An 18,643-nucleotide genomic window follows, 5' to 3' on the forward strand; every position below is an offset into this window, starting at 1 on the left:
TAGCCTGCCGGACGTCTCTCTGTAGTCGCTGTCCAGAGTTCTGAAAAGGAAGACAAAAAGACTTGGATATTTGTTGGATATTTCGGGGTAGGATATTTTACAGTAACTCATGTAAGTTAGTGGGGAAAATATGTGTGCACCTTATGAACATAAACATGTTCTTTCCATTCGTGTCTAAAACTAAAGGGAATGAATAAACTGCAGAAACAAAAAAAAAAGTTTTTTTTTTTTCATAAATAATCACAAAATCTCTTTACAAAATAAACGTGTTAAACGTATATATGAAGTTGTTAAAACATGGGTGGAATTCTAACCATACTGTCAGAAGAAAGTAACCACATTTCCATGTCGTGCCCAAGCCTCTGATCACGTGATCATATTGCCCCCCTTCCCGTGGGAGTGAGCGCCAGCGTCTTCCTATTACATATATCTGTGAAAAATGCGAGATCTCAGCGAGATGATTATCCTTTTCTACGACAATACACACCTCTCGCTCGTTCAAATTGCAATATAATGACAACGTTAAGGGGAGCCTAATTTGGCATTGTCATCCTACATTTTTTTTGCGCACCAACGGGACTTTAGGTCAGATTAACACTTACTTCCTCTGAAGTTACTTTCTCTATGAAGGTTGAAGCAAGTATGGGAGATGGCGGGGTGGGTGGTCGGTCCGGTGGTGCAAACGACTGCTGTATCACCCGGCTGCTCAGCGTTGTCGAGAGCGAACTCCAGGCCGGTCGGGAGAAGGGCGATCCCACAGAGAAGCAACTGAAAGTGAGTCTGGAGGAGGCAGAGCTCTGGAGGAAATTCAAAGAAGTCACCAACGAAATGATAGTGACTAAGAATGGCAGGTGAGTGTTATTTTTCTTCTTCAACAAATCTTCTACAAAACGTTCTTTCAAACTCGCTAAGCAGACTGTGCAAATGTCCCTCCTCATCAGAAGCCAAACGACGAGGTTGTTTCCAAGCATTGTTACTAAAAAAAAAAATCCTCTGAGCCGAAATACCTAATGATTTCAAGAATGTTATGTTAAAGTCGGAAAACGTGCAATTAACCAAAATATTATTTCAGCACACCTAACCACTTGCACCTTTTGTAGTTATTTCATTGACTAAAGCAAGTATTTGAAATGTGCGCAACTTCCAGTCTTTCGTTTTTCTTTTTTTAATGAAAAGTAAAACATACTCTCCCATGCAGATACAGGATTGTGCGTTCACAGACTTGGTTGATGATTGATGAAAGTTATCATATGAGATATGAGATTATTAAACTAGTCGGAATAGACAGTCTACATAGCCTCCTCAGTGACTGGGAGAAAAACGGGGAGAAAAAACACACACACTTGAAAAGTCTAATAATTGGTGGCACTCAAAAAAACTATCACTCTCAGACTTTTTTTCCCCCAATAAATTAATTTATTTACGGGATCAATGATTAGCCTTGGCCCTGTTTACTGGACAGTGTGGAGTAATTTATTTGGATGGGGGCTGCCGTGGCGTGCAGCATATTGAAGGGTGTGTTGACCAGCTTGGTGTAGTGAAGGGCCATGGCAGCAGGTGGGTGTCCTTCCATTTGCATGTTTCCCAACAACTACACTTGAAACTTGTTTTCATCCAGAATAAACGTGAATAATAATAATGCAAACACAATTACCAGCAGACACCTCCTCATGAAGTTTTTGCAGGTGCGTTTTGTGTGTGTGCTCGTGTGTGTTTACGCTTTTATGAATGTGTATGTGTGTGTGTCCTTGTGTGTATCCTTAGTTTCTTAACCCCTAACCTTGTTTCAGACGTAGTGTGGAATTAGTCTGTCGAAACACCTAGCTTGACATAAAAATCAGTCTCCTATGTTTGGGATTATTTTGTATTTTGAATAGTCTCCTAAATTTTGATACGTAGGCTGTATATTATATCAAAACCTTTGAATTATTGTGCTGCTTGGTAATATGAAATGTATATATTAGGTAATGTATGAATATGTTTGTGTGTATGCTGCATATGTGTCATTCAACAAACTGAGTGTAGATTTTTTGTGTGTGGAAGATTATCTACTACCAGCGCCCCATTTCTGATACTTTTGCCCACTTTTGGCTCCCCCCTACACCCAAATCAGGCGGATGTTTCCAGTCCTGAAGGTGAGCGTCTCAGGCCTGGACCCCAACGCCATGTACTCCTTCCTGCTGGACTTCATCCCGGCCGACGGCCACCGCTGGAAGTACGTGAACGGGGAGTGGGTGCCGGCAGGCAAGCCAGAGCCCCACAGCCACAGCTGCGTCTACATCCACCCCGACTCGCCCAACTTTGGTGCTCACTGGATGAAGGCTCCCGTGTCCTTCAGCAAGGTCAAGCTCACCAACAAGCTCAATGGAAATGGCCAGGTGCATCTGCTGGGAAGGGTGTATGTCTGTCTCTCTCTGTCTGTCTGTCTGTCTGTCTGTTCGTCTATCTGTCTGTCTGTCTGTATGTCTGTCTATCTGTCTGTCTGTTCATCTATCTGTCTCTGTCTGTTTGTTCCACAGACTTGACATTGCTTATATAGCGTTTTGCTAGGGCTTAGGTATTGAGGCATTCACATTCAAGACCAATGATTCACTATCAAAATGTTAGAATCTCTCTTTCTCTCACTCACCTCTCCCCTTTTCCTTCTCTCTCTCTCTTGTCTGTGTAGACAAGGGGATATTGACACAGACTTTCTTTTGTTTTGTCTGAAACAGGTTAATCTTTCCATCCAAAGCCATCATCTGTGCTTGCTCAGAAAGCTGCTGAAATTACCTTGCATTGTTTAATGTCTTTGATAACCTTTCAGACTTCGGGAGTACTTGTGGCTTTTAGGAGCCTCGTTCACAACCCTTAATCAAGGCCCTTCTCCGGCCTTCAGGGAAAATATCAAGTGTGCATTTACGTACACAATTAGAGCACAGCCCCCCACTTCACCCATGGAGCCTTTTTGTTCTGGGGAGGGTGGGGGCATGCATGTAAACTGGAATAAACATCTCTTAATTGCCCCCCCCCTTTTCCCTATGTTAATGGACTTCCTGCCGTTTAAAGAGAGTGCGCCTCGGTCCCTTGGTGCACAGTGCCCCTCGCTAACTGGCTCTTTTTGAGGCGCTTAGCCACTCGGCCGCACACCCCATTCAGACACGGCTCATGAGTCCAAGCGATCACAGTATTTACATGAGGTAGCCACTAGCATCTAGCACCTATACCCCCCTACCTCACCCCACACGTACCTCCATCACCACCAACAACTACCCCCCCCCCCCCCCCCATACCAGTTTAAATGCAGTGTTGGCAGGCAGGAGACTGGAGAGAGTGAGAACTAGCTCCAAATGAAATAATTGCTGTGGTTAGTTGAGCATTATGGTAATTACCCTTGTGTGGTTCTGTGTGTATGTGTGTGTGTGTGTGTGTGTGTGTGTGTGTGTGTGTGTGTGTGTGTGTGTGTGTGTGTGTGTGTGTGTGAGTGTGTGTGTGTGAGAGAAGGAGATTCTGTGTGTATGTCTGTGCATGTCTGTCTGTGTGTGCATTTATGTAAAATTAATTTCGCCATCAGTCCTTAGGCAAAAAAGGCAACATATTGAGGCATTGGTGGGGAGGGAGGGAGTAAGTGGGGGGGGGGGGGGGGCACAGGGGAAAAAAGCCCTCGCTTGCTCAGTGCCACGCAGATGAGTGTGTGCTTCTCATCAGCCATTGTGATGTGAAAGGTGAAGTAAAACTCTCAATTAGAATGGAAAACAGTTTGTTTCCTCTCTCTCTCTCTCTCTCTCTCTCTCCCGCCTGTATTCCCATCCTTCTATCTGCATAATTGTTTAATTGGCAGGTGCGTTTCCATCATGTAGGACACACACACACACACACACACACACACACACACACACACACACACACACACACACACACACACACAAACACACATATTGCCCACACAGAGTCCTACCATCTCAGCCTTAACACAGCCACAAGAAAATGGGCTTACTTTTCAGTAGATGCTAACAAATACACTAATCAGTGTGTCATAATCTTAAAGCCAATCTCGAAATTCATTGGGCCTTGAACTGGGGTTGGTCCATTCTTAATGAGCCTCTGTTCTGTTTGGGATGAGCTCTCTATTCTCAATCATGTAAGATCACGATCAGACAGGACAGATCCAACTTTTTTATGTTGTTTCGTATTCGTTTTTAGCTGGAGGTTGCTTCAACTTCGCTGTAACAAGGACCGTTATAGAAAATCATTCCTGCCCATTGCCATAACTATTTACAATAACTCCCCTTTGTGTCGTGAGAAAATCTTATGCTGAGAGACAATGCACAGTTTACAACCTCTTCAACGGAGACCATATCATTGTATTTATTTTTTAACTTGTATGTATGTATATGTGTGATATATGTTTATATTATTAATTGCTGCTGTAACACCATAATTTCCCTTTGGGGATGAATAAAGTAATCTATCTATCTATCTATCTATCTATTGGCAGTAAGCGTTTTGTGCGCTACTTATGTGCCCAGAGCGCCTCACATTTTGTGCGCCTGCTGCGCCTTCGTGCTTTTGCAGAGGCGTCCTGAGCGCCTCTAACTAAAAAAAGTTCAACTCAAAGGGGGAAAGCGCCCCACGTCATTTGCGTTTAAAAAAAAAAAAATGAAAAACAGTGCACCTCGCGTTTTACAACTGGCAAAGCGTGTCCTGTCTGATCACCCCCTAAGAGTGCTTGGGTTCTAAACCACTCACCCAGCTCCCGAGAGGAAGACCCTGTCAGCATCCACCTGCACACTTACGCTCACACCTGCACACCATCACTGCTGTGTGCCACACTGCTGCACTGCTCTGATGGGCTACGTGCTCTCATAATTCACTCACTAATTGTATGTTTACATAATTACTTCATACAGAGAGTATTTCTTTATAGTTTTTCTATTTATGCTATTATGTATTACTATATCTTGTTATTAGTTATGTGATTGAATAATTACTGTTATGATTTTATCATATTTATTGTTATTGACTACTTTTTTTTAAGGAATATTTGATACTAACATTTAGGTGTTTTGAGCTGAAATGTAAATTAATTGATTAATTGATTCTAAAATGATTTCATCATGAAAAAGTGTGTGTGTTGGTCTATGTTTGTATATTAACTGTAATTCCGTTGGTTCTGTATGTGTGTGCTTGTGTGTGTGTGCGTGCCTGCGTGCATGCGTGTGTGTGTTTCAGATAATGCTGAACTCCCTGCATAAGTATGAGCCACAGATCCACATAGTCCGTGTTGGGGGCAACCACCGGATGGTCACCAATATTTCTTTTGTGGACACCCAGTTCATCGCAGTCACCGCCTACCAGAATGAGGAGGTAAGCAACATCTACAACAAAACCAGCAAACAAGCAAAACAAGCAAACTCTTTTTTTTATATTTATACAAAATGCTAGCCTGGGTGAGCCCAGGCAAACCTGTTACCAAATTTGAATTTTCCCTTCAGTTCCATCTGGAAAGGATCCCATTGGCCCCCGTTTCCGAACGTCCTGACACCCAGGGGGGTAACAAACTGTAAAATTAAACTTACATTTATGCATTAAACTCTAAATAACAAATAATTTCAGAAGTGCAGCAATCATATCTTTCTTAAAGGTAAACTATGCAGTATTGGCAATTTCCTTACTGTTTTCTCGGTTTTTGCTTCTTTTTCGCTGGCTCTGTCATGACGAATGTCTGAGAAACTCCATCACTACCTTTTTCTAGCCTGTGCATGGCGTGTATGTGTATTTGAATGCAGTAAAGCAATTTGTTACACTCGTTATACTTCCTGACACTGAGGCCATCGGCCCGCCGGCCCACAGTTGCAAGGGTGGTTTTTCCGCTCACAGGCGCTAGGGGGAAACGAGACGGCCACCATTCAACCCAAAAAAAGTCATATAACCATTCCAATGACTCTGAAGCTGTTAAATAAAGGTAAATTCAGCTAAAAAACTTGCATATTAAGCTAAAAAACCTGCATAGTGTGCCTTTAACAAAGGTTTTCAAATGCAATTGTTGACTCAGTGCCATAGAAAATGCATGTTGCTGGGTTTTTGGTGATTCGGACGTCAAAGGGATCCTTTCCAGACCGACCTGCAGCGCATATTCAAATTTGCTAACAGGTTCATCTGGGTTCACCCAGGCTAACAGAATGCCTATTTTCAATTAGGAAGTATGTTACTGAGTAGCGTTACAAAGGTATTAAGGGAGACTGTTTATGTCTACTACATTAACAAAAATTACGACTAAATAATCAATCTTCTTCTGTCAGATAACAGCTCTGAAGATCAAACATAATCCTTTTGCAAAGGCTTTTCTGGATGCCAAAGAAAGGTACAGACAACTACATTCAGATCTCACTGGGTAAAGTGCAATTGGTTTTCTCTGCTGGAAGCTAGCCCATTTCTTTTCTCTTTATATGTTTTACAATTGAGACATCCCTTACCAAATAACAAGAGATCAGTATCAAAGAGTGTGTTAAATGTGTTTTTATGTTATTTTGGGCATTCCTCTAGGGCAAATACAGTGTGTTATTCAGTGTAACAATAGGGCAGATGATATCATTGAGAAAAATGCTGAAGGGAAGTTAGTGTGACTATGTGAAATCACAAAACAATTAGAGTATCATTATTAAACACTTAAGCGTCCGGTGATATGTGTGAGCAAGGAGCTCGTTGGAGAGATAGTGTGAAGTGTGTGTGCATGATTGTGTGTGTGTGTGTGTGTGTGTGTGTGTGTGTGTGTGTGTGTGTGTGTGTGTGTGTGTGTGTGAAAGAGAGGGAGAGAGAGAAAAAGGAAGCTTCTAAAGTGTCTGAGATAATACACTTGCACACATTCAAGCACACACACACACACACACACACACACACACACACACACACACACACACACAGACATTTATACAAGGAATGATTCCTGGGATTTTAAACACACATGCATACACGTACAAGCATGTGCCCATCAAACAAACACGTAAACACACACACACACACATTCGATTGGAAGACTGTTCAAGCCTAAATCCAGTCACAACCATGTGCTAACACTGTCAGCCATTACCACATTAGAGAAGCATTCCTGCCATCTCCCACAACACATTATACTGCATTCCATCTCATACTTTCATTCATTTCTGAATATCATTATAACCGCGTTCATAATTACTTTTTCCATTTTACTCAGCTTAGCCCACTTTATTAGAAGCAGGTGTTTTAAAATACATTTACTGTAAATCTTCTGCCACCGATAGGGTGTATTGATATCAATGTGTTGCAAAGACATTGTACTTGACTGGATGTACTTCCGCCTTCACTGACCACAGGAACCACCCAAAGGGCATTCTGGAAACTGCTCCTGACAATCAACATGTTGGGATCCCTCACTGTAGGTTATGCATACATATTTGACTTTAAAAGTAAAGTCTGTGTGTGTGTGTGTGCAATCATATACACATAAGTCTACGATTCTTGACTGTTGTGCTATTGGATGTGTTATTGTAGGTGGCTGGTTTATCTCTAATCCGGAGTCCTTGTGCTCCTCTGGAGGGGGTAACTTCCCCTACCCCGGGGGCCTGCCTCTTGCCCCGCACCACGGGTACAAGCCCTACCCCAGCCTGCACGGGCACCGCTCAGCCCCCTACCCCTCCACGTACCTCCACCACCGCTCACACTCCTCTGGTGAGACCAATTCAGGCTGTTTTGTTGGTGATGTTTTTTGCCCACAAGGGTCGCTTTGTTGGTGATTTTGTTTTTGCAAATAGGCTTGAATTGTTGATTGGCCACGATGTGGGGAAACGCCTTATCTATAGCTCTCGGAACTTAACATCTGTCCCATAGACTGTATATAGAACTATATATACAGTCTATGATCTGTCCTATGTTTGAAAGAAAGAAAATGTCCCGTTGACTGCCGTCACTTACCACACTTACAAGGTCGACATCCTCTCTTACCCATCCACCGTGTCATGTGTTCCGACATAGCAAAATATTCCCACTCCTATTTATTTTGAACACATTATCCATAGGGGGTGTAAGTGTATAGTACATCACCCATGTTATAGGCATCCCAGGACCATGGACAGCTACTTAGCCAAACATGCTAATATTTAGCACTCTAAATGAAGCATTTTGATGGGCAAACTATAGGGGATTGCTGATGGTGTACATATATGTTTGTAACATCTGATTTTTGCAAAAAAAAGCCAAAAGTTTTCAGACATCATACAGGTGTGATAAACAAAAGTAATAGCCGTAATCTGAACCAGACCAGCACCATCTCTTCTGTTTTTCCAACCGAGGGATATGCATATATTAATAAATTAATCACATATTACTCATCAATAACGAAATAGAAAGACCGGTCATATTACTATGGACCCTTTCAAGAGAGTTCCATTATCAGCATCATAGTTGGCCCCACAAGACTTCCTTTTTAACATTCCATATGTTATCTTAATGCAGAGGAAGTAGATTGGGGCCCAAATAGAATGTTCAAGCATTGTTTTTGTTTACCTTGTTGAAAGGGTCCATAACCCCCCCCCATCTCACACCCACACTTGTCTTTCCACAGTTTCCATCTCTGACACTCTGAGTCCAGGCACACGACAGGTGTTCTCTGGCCATGACAGCTGGGGAGGTGTCTCCATGTCCCCCTCTGGAGCCCTTGGCGTGTTACCCATCCCACCAGCCACCTCACCCTCCCCTGGACCCAGCAGGTACACTGCCATGCCCCACACAGGATAAACATTACATGTAGGACAGTCACAGTCTCAGGGACATAGCAGTTACTTTATAATTTGTATCATATGAATGCACAACAGTTTTAAGGGCCGTTTACACCAGTAAAGATAACTATAAAAGCGTCCACACTAACCAACAATAAGGAAAGTCTCTCCTTGTGTTGATGAATGTGACTGCTAAAATGTAATGGATTCTGATGGGCTGTTTTATCGTTCTCAACAATATCGCTCTTCACATTGTCATCATTATAGTTATCGTTCTCGGTGTGAATGGCCCTTTAGCCATTAAGCCACAAAAGTATGCAGAATTGCAGTCAATGCAGCTTCATAATAATAATAATGACCTTTTCTTTCCCTAGTCAGTACCCCTGCCTCTGGACGGTGAGTGGCTGCAGCGTGTCTTCCAACGCAGCAGGGGGACCAGTGAGCAGCAGCCAAGGCCATGAGGGGAGGGTGGATGGGCATGAGGATTCCTCTTCACCATGCTCCCTACTCCAAGGTCACAGGTCAACCAGTATTGAAGGTGGCGAAATACCATCAAGCCATGTCAGGCTGGGTGGGCCAGGTTGGTCTTGTGTCTCCACCCACTCATTTTGATTGGTCATAGCCCCTGAGCGTTTACTATGGAGTGTTTCTCCTGCAATGGATTAGAGGAGCTAGCAGATAAAATGATAAAATGATCACGCTTCATTCCCAGACTTATAACACGTAGCTAATGCAAAGGCTATCTACAAACACCGATAACAACCCTGTGTACGTTATTTATTGTTCGGTGCCTGCTTAAGTATGTTCAATATAGTTATTTTTATGGTGTCTGTATATTTTCTCACATGGTGAGGCTTCACTTTGATGTGTTGTGATTTGTGCTCAGGTGTATTTCATGACTTAAGTAAATATGAATGTACTGCTGAGGTGTTTTCCTAATGCTTCAGGCCACATTGAGTTGGTTTGGGTCTGCATTACTCTTGATAAACTTTGGGCAGATCTGACTCCCATGTACAGTATGTGATGACCAATATTTGAATGGATGTGCATGACAACACCACCAGCTTCAGACATGCAGACAAACATGCATGAAGTCTGTCACAAGGGGGAAGTGCATTACAACAACAAAAAAACTGTTTCATCCTGTTGCCTTAAATAATGTTAAATGAAATGGAATGTAAATATTGAAATTAGAATTTTGCCTGTGGCTAAATATCCATATGTGGTGATATTGTTTCATAAAAATAAATGTTTAACAGGAAGGATGGTTTTAAAATGTATTATTTGCTTCTCAAAATAAGAGATTTTAGAGGTTTTAGATTTCCATTCATTCTAAAGCAAAAGGAAACAAATAACTTTATGTCCAATTTCCTGCCCAGTGCTTTACATAAAAGCCATCTAATTTTGAAAAGTCGCAGAAATTAAACACCAACAATAGCAAACCCATTTCAAATGAGGAAACCTGTTTATTTGGAAATTTAAGTAAAACTTAGACCACCATTAGCTCGCCAATAATTGGCTATTGCAGTTACCCAATTAAATCCCACTCCGACAGTCTCCCACATGCCAGATCCCTGGCACTGACTCCGTGTGCTCGCATCTCGCTCCCTCTCCCTCTCTCGTTCTCCTCCACTCTGCCTATGCCATCTCCCCCCCACCCTGCACCGCTCAAATGGGGCCTTATTTATGCTCCCCCTGCAAAGCCGTCCATAAAGAGAGTCATTATACCTCCATCATATTTTTCCCCTCTTGAAAATGTTATTTTTAATCATGCGCGCTGAGTGGGACCACTCTGTTGTTTTCACATGTGCGTAATGAAATAATGACTGGCATCCTGTGAATAGGGACCTTGGCATGGGTCCGCAGTGCCCCCGGTCACACACACTCACACACACACACACATGGACTAACACTTTGACAGACAGAGTTGTTTAACTGTCAGAGAGGTCTTTGCATCTTCAGTTTCACTCTTCACATCAAACCGAAAATGACGCTTTCACACCCTCCCCGTGAGATGCCACAACAGTCCACTACAATCGTTAAGATGAACACAAACAAGCCGAAATTTGATATTCGATTCATTTTGTCAGTGCTTTTTCCATTCCTGTGCCCACCTAGTTCTCTTCAAGCATTATAATGACCTAAAAATGACCTGAGTGAACAAAAACACACACACACACACACACACACACACACACACACACACACACACACACACACACACGTGTACGATGTCACTCCAAGAATACAATCATCTGGTTCTGTGAATCATCCAGTCCTTCCTGGTTGGCTGCTGATTCGGTGGCTTAACCTCCCGTTCCCCTGAGCCTCTCCATCTTTTCTCTGCAAGATAAGACCAGCTGGACCGCATCCGCATCACTCCGGTGCTGCTGCATCCTCACGTATTCCACCCAGATACAGTCTCGCAACCTCCAAGTCCACCTGCCCAAAGTCGTCGTCGTCGCCGTGGATACAGAACAGGTCCGCATGGGTGGACTCCTCTGTGAGCTTCCTCCACCAGGGCAGGCTGGCTGACTGGACCATGGCACCGTGGCACTGTTTGGCACGCAGGGCCACTGGCCCCGAGCGACTCCGGAAGTGCTCACAGTCCTGCGGTGTGGACTCCTTCAAGGAAGGGGCATCTGAATGGAGGGGGGGAAGTGCAAAATGAAAGAACGTAGTGAAAGACCTTATTTTTTGAACGAAAAGACTAATGTTGGTGAATTCAACCAATTTTAAACATTAAACTATTTTAAATATATTTATTATAATATGTTCTGTATTAGAATATTTGACAATTTCATATTGTGACAATAATACACATTTGATTTTATTTGATTGAATATTGTTTTCCAAACGGCAATATACATAATTTCCCCATCACATTCCATTAAAATATCTTCCATATTACATATCATAAAAACGTAAATCTAGATGCTTTATTGTTTGGTAGGTGGTGGTGTTTGTGACCTTGTGTGTTAGTTTGTTTTGTTTGCTGTTGTCTGTGACCCTGTGTGTTGCTATTGTTTGTTTGTTTGTTTGTTTGTTTGTTTGTTGTTGTTGTTGTTTGTTGTGTGTTGCCGTACTGAGTAGCAGCTCCATGTCAGTGTTGATCTGGGCCAGTAGGGCCTGTGTGTGCTCCTCCTCTCTCTGCGCCGCTTCCCTGGTGCTCAGCCACTGCCGCAGCTGCTGCTGGGTGCTGGTGTGGAGCTCCCGACAGTGCTCCTCCGACACGCCACGAGACTAAAGAAGAGAGAGCAGGTAAATCAGGACCACACACACACACACACACACACACACACACACACACACACACACACACACACACAGCTCCCGACAGTGCTCCTCCGACACGCCACGAGACTAAAGAAGAGAGAGCAGGTAAATCAGGACCACACACACACAAACACACACACACACAGAGCTCCCGACAGTGCTCCTCCGACACGCCACGAGACTAAAGAAGAGAGAGAGCAGGTAAATCAGGACCACACACACACACACACACCCACACACACACACACACACACACACACAGAGCTCCCGACAGTGCTCCTCCGACATGCCACGAGACTAAAGAAGAGAGAGAGCAGGTAAATCAGGACAACACACACACACACACACACACACACACACAGAGCTCTGGACGATGCTCCTCAGACACACCACGAGACTAAAGGAGAGCAGGTAAATCAGCATCACACACACACAGACAGGACAGTGCTCCTCCAATATGACATGACACTAGAGAGAGCAGGTAAATCAGGACCTCTCTCCCTCTCACTCATCAGCAGATGCATACATATATGCATAGTGCATACACACATACACAGAGATCTCGCACAGCACTCCTCAAATACCCCACAACGCTAAAGGAGAAGACATCAAGACATGCAACAGTGAATGCGTGCGTGTGCACACACACACACACACACACACACACACACACACACACACACACACACACACACACACACACACAGCAATCGACCACACACATTTAAATGCACTTCCATAGATGCAGATCAGGCTGACTAAGCTCAATGATGGTGATGGTGGAGCACTCACACGGTACAGGGCGAGGTACTCGTCCACCTCCTGCTGCAGTTCGGCCCTCCTGGCGTCCGAGGGCTTTCTGAGCCCCATCCAGGGGGTGGCATGAGCCTTCTGGGCACGCCGCCGCTCCAAGAAGCGCAGGACCTGTGCACGAACCCACACACACATATACAGAAAGTAAGAAACACACACATACAAACACTCTCTCTCTCTCTCTCTCTCTCTCTCAAACACACAAACATAGAAGTTAAGAAACACACACATACAAACTCTCTCTCTCTCTCTCTCTCTCTCTCTCTCAAACACACAAACATAGAAGTTAAGAAACACACACATACAAACACACTCTCTCTCTCTCTCAAACACACAAACATAGAAGTTAAGAAACACACACATACAAACTCTCTCTCTCTCTCTCTAACACACAAACATAGAAGTTAAGAAACACACACATACAAACACTCTCTCTCTCTCTCTCTCTCTCTAACACACAAACATAGAAGTTAAGAAACACACACATACAAACACTCTCTCTCTCTCTCTCTCTCTCTCTCTAACACACAAACATAGAAGTTAAGAAACACACACATACAAACTCTCTCTCTCTCTCTCTAACACACAAACATAGAAGTTAAGAAACACACACATACAAACACTCTCTCTCTCTCTCTCTCTCTCTCTCTCTCTCTCTAACACACAAACATAGAAGTTAAGAAACACACACATACAAACTCTCTCTCTCTCTCTCTCAAACACACAAACATAGAAGTTAAGAAACACACATATACAAACTCTCTCTTTCTCTCTCACACACACATGCACGCAGAGGGTAAGAAACACACACATATACAAACACACACATTAAAAAAGCTAAATAAATATCAGATGTTATGAAAAGAAAAGATACACACACACACATGACCCTTACCATGACACACAATCTCACAAAGAACCACTGTACAGACACATTTAGAGTGTACCGAAGCAAGCCACTTAGGACAGAATCCTAAAAGTCTATTTTCTACATCACAGCTCTGACTACAGACACAATTTACTACTTAAACTTCACTTAAGTACTCACGGCTCTCTGGATGGTCACGGCAGCCTTGTGGCGCTTGAGGTGGTATCTGCGCTGCCGGAAGACCCGTCTCTCCCGGTGGCCCCTCCACACACGCTGGATCAGCAGGGCCGCCTGACGCTCCACCTCCCCCAGGTAGCGCTCCACCTGGGCTGGGACAAGGCAGAGACAGGACACAGGTGCTTACGGAGCTCCACAGGCACCACTTCTGTATATCACGGGTCTGTGTAAACTGTGTGTTCATCAGCTCAATTTTCTATTTAACCCATTCGTGCTGGATGCTGCACGACGCAACATTCTATCTCCTGCCGGTTGCTGCATAGCGCAACATTGAATCTCCCGCTGGTTGCTGCGTAGCGCAGCATGCTTTTTATTTCATGTTTCTAGGTGCTACAGAGGCTTAGATGTTAAGGTTTTGGTAGACGTTGACAATTCTTAGTATTTTTTCAGAAAACCCTCAGGAAATAAGGTTATTTAGTTTAGAATGCCATAGGATTCTATAGGCGTTTTAAGCAGGCATTTTAGAAGTGAATGGGTTAAACCAATGAAAAGATGGGGAAATTGAAAAGTTGAATTCCAATTTTTTTTTTTAAATCTTGCTTTTTTTTTGTCAAATAAATACATTTTCTGCCGGTATGGTCATTTCATTTCATATTTATTATACAGGAAAGTATTAAAAGTAACAAAGTTACAGTTTAAAACGGGCCTGATTCAGTAAAAAAATGATTTCCAGCAGGTTCCTGTTCTGCAGCACATATAACAACCGCACACCAGCTTGCAGGGGGGAGTAGGGGAATCAAACAACCAATTAGACTGGGGCATGATAAGGATGGAACAAGCCAGGTTGAGAGTTTAGCCAGGACAACGGGGAACCTCCTACTCCTTGCAATACAGTAATGACCTCAGTTAAACGGCTCATCCAAAACACAAGCAGACAGTGATGTGCTACCTGCAGGGAGGTTTATGAGTGCCCCATACGGGGACTTGCAGTGCACTTTGTGTTGTCTGAATTTTCAGTATGAATGCACTCATGCACTCAATTTAGATATTGCAAGTACAGAAGTGTGCCATACGAGACGCAGCGACAGTGATGTGCTTACCTGCAGGGAGGATCTCCATGAGCTGCAACTGCCTCTGGCGGAACATGCGGTTGGCTCTCTGTCTGCGCAGCTGCATGTGCATGCGCAGGTCCTCCTCTGCCTGCTTCCTCTCCTGCTGCTCCACCTCCCTGCGTTTCCTCTCCCTAAACACACACACGCACGCACGCACACGCACGCACGCACGCACGCACGCACGCACACACACACACACACACCAAAGTGTCCCAGTTGGTCTGAAAGTTAGACTATACCATTCACTGCTTTCCTGTTGCAATTGTTTAGTTTTTTTAGAAATACACAAACAAGGCACAGAAACAAACATTTCAAGTCAGATTAGATGAGTTATATACTCTTTTTGCATCAAGTTAGATCAGAACTGCTGATGTCTATACACTCCCCACCCTGTGTTTTCTTTTACTTTTATTATTAAAACAGGGATCCTGACCAAATGAACCAAATGTTTCTTTGAATCAGCAAAAGGAACTGAAACAGTAATGCAGTCTACTTCACTGATTTCCTTAATTGTATATAATTACTACTCGCAATGTATGGCTCATAAGCACTTGTACACCACGTGAGATATTAACCAATTAAGTGCACCCTGTAGTGCTCAAGACCAATCACATGCTTATGATTATGAGTGTGTCAGGTGAGGCAAGCGAGCTCACCTGAAGCTCCTCTGCAGTCTGCTGACGGCTCGTGGGAGTTTCTTCAGTCTCTTTCGTGTCCGGTGGGCCCTCCAGGCAGCCTGGATCACACACGCTGCCCTCTCCTGCTCTGCTGCCACATCCTCACCCTGAGGAATCAAAAATACACACACACACACACACACACACACACACACACATACACACACACACACACACACGAAGACCAGAACAATTAATTTCATTAGACCTACCTTCATGACTCTTTACTGACCATTATGACTTTTCCAAGCCTGGAAAAAGGGATTTAAAAATGTCACGACCATTCCAGGATTTCCATGACTGTTGGGAACCCTGAACTCAACTAAAACTTCCGAGAGAAAAGCGCCCGATGGGGGGTGCTGTGGCACAACTGGTTACAACACGCGTACTGTATTTGGGTCCACATGATTCCGGCCCGGGTCATTTCCCGATCCCACCACATCTCTCTCTCCCACTCGCTTCCTGTCACTCTCTCCACTACCCTGTCAAAAATTAAAGGCATAAAAGCCCCCTAAACAAAAAAAGAAAAGCTTGAATAGCAGGTCAATGCCCACAAACTGGTGTGTTGTTGGGGTCTTCCCTGACCTTGGTCGCAGTGCGTCGGAAGGGTGATGACTTCAGCAGGCTGACAAATCGATCCAGCACAGGGTCGAAGCCTTTGCCTCTCCAGTCTTTCACTGCCAATGCAGCCAGGCCTAAACAACCAACCCAGAATACATATGATAATGATCTGTCAAAACAGAGGTGAACGTTCATGGCGAAAGAGTTTTTCCTAAACTTTTCAATTTCAACATTTTTATGCACACATTTCAAATTTTCTGCACTAAAACTGTGAACAAAGGTTGAGCAACAAGACATTCGCCTCTGTTTGCTGAATTTGAATACAACTTTGGCGTAGCATGCCCCCTCAGGTGAAAACACAACAAATTACATCTCAGATACATACAATACAGATTTTCAATTACAAAATTTAAATTAAAGCAACAAACCACCATCGATGTTAAAAAAGGGCACTGACCTTTGTAACGTTTTACAATAACTTCAATCATTTTGCTATCATGATTCATGATGTGCATCAGAATCTTCACTGAACTGCGGCCAATAACTGGATTCTGAAAGCTGGACATCTTGTACACGGTGTCATCCATAATGGCAAGCAAAGCCTGGTCCCCAATGTCCTCAAAGACTTTGGAGCTGTGGAAGGAAATTAATCTGAAACACTCCCAGGTTTTGCCTCGAACATTTCTCAAAAAGTCTTTCTGTTACCCAGACTTACCATTGCCAAACAAATTGCAAAGTATGATATACATGTTGCCCCCCTAATTCTAGTTTTTATTGTACATGTGAAGGGTGCTTGCTGTGTAAAATAAAGGTTGGTTATGGAAAACACTGCACCCTACCTTTTCATACCGAGCAGTTCCAACCATAGAGACAGCAAGGCCACAGCCACATCCTCATCCTCAGACAACTGGATGTTCTCATAGTGTTTGGAATTAAGAACTACAGGCAAAAAAAAATGTCTGTCAGAATCCTGGTCCGTGGGAAGGTCAAATGAAGACAATTTATAGTGCTTTGCTGATGTAGTGATATGATGCATTTAGTGTTTTGATGTCACAGCATGAGATTTGGAGTAAAAAAACAAACAATATTTCTACTCATAATAATATTAACAATAACATCACACATATTTTCAGATTCACATGTAAGCCAGTGTGGATAATGATACCAAGCTCTTGATAGTGGGAAATACCCACTTCTTACCATGTGCAAGAAGATGATGGTGCGCCCTCAGGAGCCAGCTTATGGAGCCCATGACCTTCCGGAACATACGAGCCCATTCGATTTCACTCACATCCTTTAAACGAGAAACCATGGCTCATACGAATAAACTATACGTTGTCTTCAAGAATCTCATCTCATCTGTTGCATGGTCATGGCATGTTTGAATGTTACTTACCCGCAGAGCTTTCATCATAAGGGAGTCCGCGAGCGAGAAAAGGTTCTTCACCACCACTGGCAGAAACTTGTGGAAGGCTTTAGATTTCTTGACTCTGCCGATACCGACACAGCATGCACTGTGAAATAAAAAAGAGTTAAATAACTTACACGTTTCTATGGTAGTTAACTAAAATAAAGCTTATACACTTCTTTCATCAACGATAAAGAATCAGTGCCTAACTTACCTTAGAATATCTGCAATCTGTACAGCAGTTTTGTATCCTCCATATGAGTTGGTGAAATTGAGCGTCAGAGCCCTTGAACAGTAATCCATAATGCCATGGTTGAACAGGTCTTGCTTGAAAATCTCCAGTTCCTCTTCAGCTTGCAATGATTGCTTTCCTAAACATTCTGTTATGAAAAGACGGTGGGATTAGCCCATGTTGCCAGTGCTAAACGGTCATGAGAAAGTAGAGTGAATCTTCTTACCCGATAACTTCGCCAAAACGTCCTCTACTGCATCCTCTGGTTTACTTTTTGTTGCTGTAACCAACGCCTGTATGTCGAGATTCATTTTTTATCCTCTGTGCCGTTAGCTAACTATAACTAGCTACGTGGCGAATTGTACGACAACTGTGCGTGTTGTTAAAATGTATTTCTATTTAAACTAGCTTATATCGCACTTACATGCTTTCAAACATCTTAGTTCCGGACATAACATGCATTTCGTTAAACAAAATGTGTAGCTTTCAGCGCGAGAACTGAGTTGACCACAGGATCTCGAGACAACTCGAGAAGCTAATCCTCCTGGCTGGTGCTCGAGACGCTCCTCTGGTTTCTAAAGCAACGGTGACATCATTACTGTGCGACATTAAATACATTTCTTTTGGCTACAATCAATCCATGTTAACTACCACCCATTCGGCTATTTCCATAAAAAAAATGATAATATATGGGTTTGATTCTGCAGCAAATATTGCATCCCATGCTGTAAAATCACTTCTAATGAGCATAGATTATGTTGTTACATGCACTAAATTCTGAATACAT

At 43.2% G+C, this 18,643-nt stretch overlaps 2 protein-coding genes across 2 annotated transcripts; one reads left to right on the forward strand and one right to left on the reverse strand.

Moving 5' to 3' along the window:
• The first annotated feature begins 642 nt into the window (after nt 1-642).
• On the forward strand, nt 643-9,344 carry tbx19 (T-box transcription factor 19). The gene is made up of 8 exons (XM_076302505.1): nt 643-851; nt 2,114-2,378; nt 5,212-5,346; nt 6,282-6,343; nt 7,332-7,393; nt 7,510-7,686; nt 8,579-8,723; nt 9,107-9,344. Exons 1-8 carry the CDS (start codon nt 643-645, stop codon nt 9,342-9,344), a joined length of 1,293 nt encoding a protein of 430 aa, XP_076158620.1.
• Nucleotides 9,345-10,175: 831 nt separating this feature from the next.
• On the reverse strand, nt 10,176-18,395 carry iqcb1 (IQ motif containing B1). The gene is made up of 13 exons (XM_076303361.1): nt 18,083-18,395; nt 17,839-18,004; nt 17,613-17,730; nt 17,417-17,510; nt 17,056-17,155; nt 16,674-16,849; nt 16,241-16,350; nt 15,635-15,762; nt 14,967-15,109; nt 13,870-14,018; nt 12,801-12,932; nt 11,819-11,975; nt 10,176-11,374 (listed from the first exon to the last, which is right to left on the reverse strand). Exons 1-13 carry the CDS (start codon nt 18,165-18,167, stop codon nt 11,109-11,111), a joined length of 1,824 nt encoding a protein of 607 aa, XP_076159476.1. The 5' UTR covers nt 18,168-18,395; the 3' UTR covers nt 10,176-11,108.
• Between the last annotated feature and the right edge of the window lie 248 nt (nt 18,396-18,643).

The sequence above is a fragment of the Alosa pseudoharengus genome, unplaced genomic scaffold (assembly GCF_046254945.1).
Source record: "Alosa pseudoharengus isolate Yale_2024_CS ecotype anadromous, Long Island Sound unplaced genomic scaffold, YU_APseudo_1.1 YU_APseudo_1.1_scf_24, whole genome shotgun sequence".
NCBI classification, from domain to species: Eukaryota; Metazoa; Chordata; class Actinopteri; order Clupeiformes; family Clupeidae; genus Alosa; species Alosa pseudoharengus.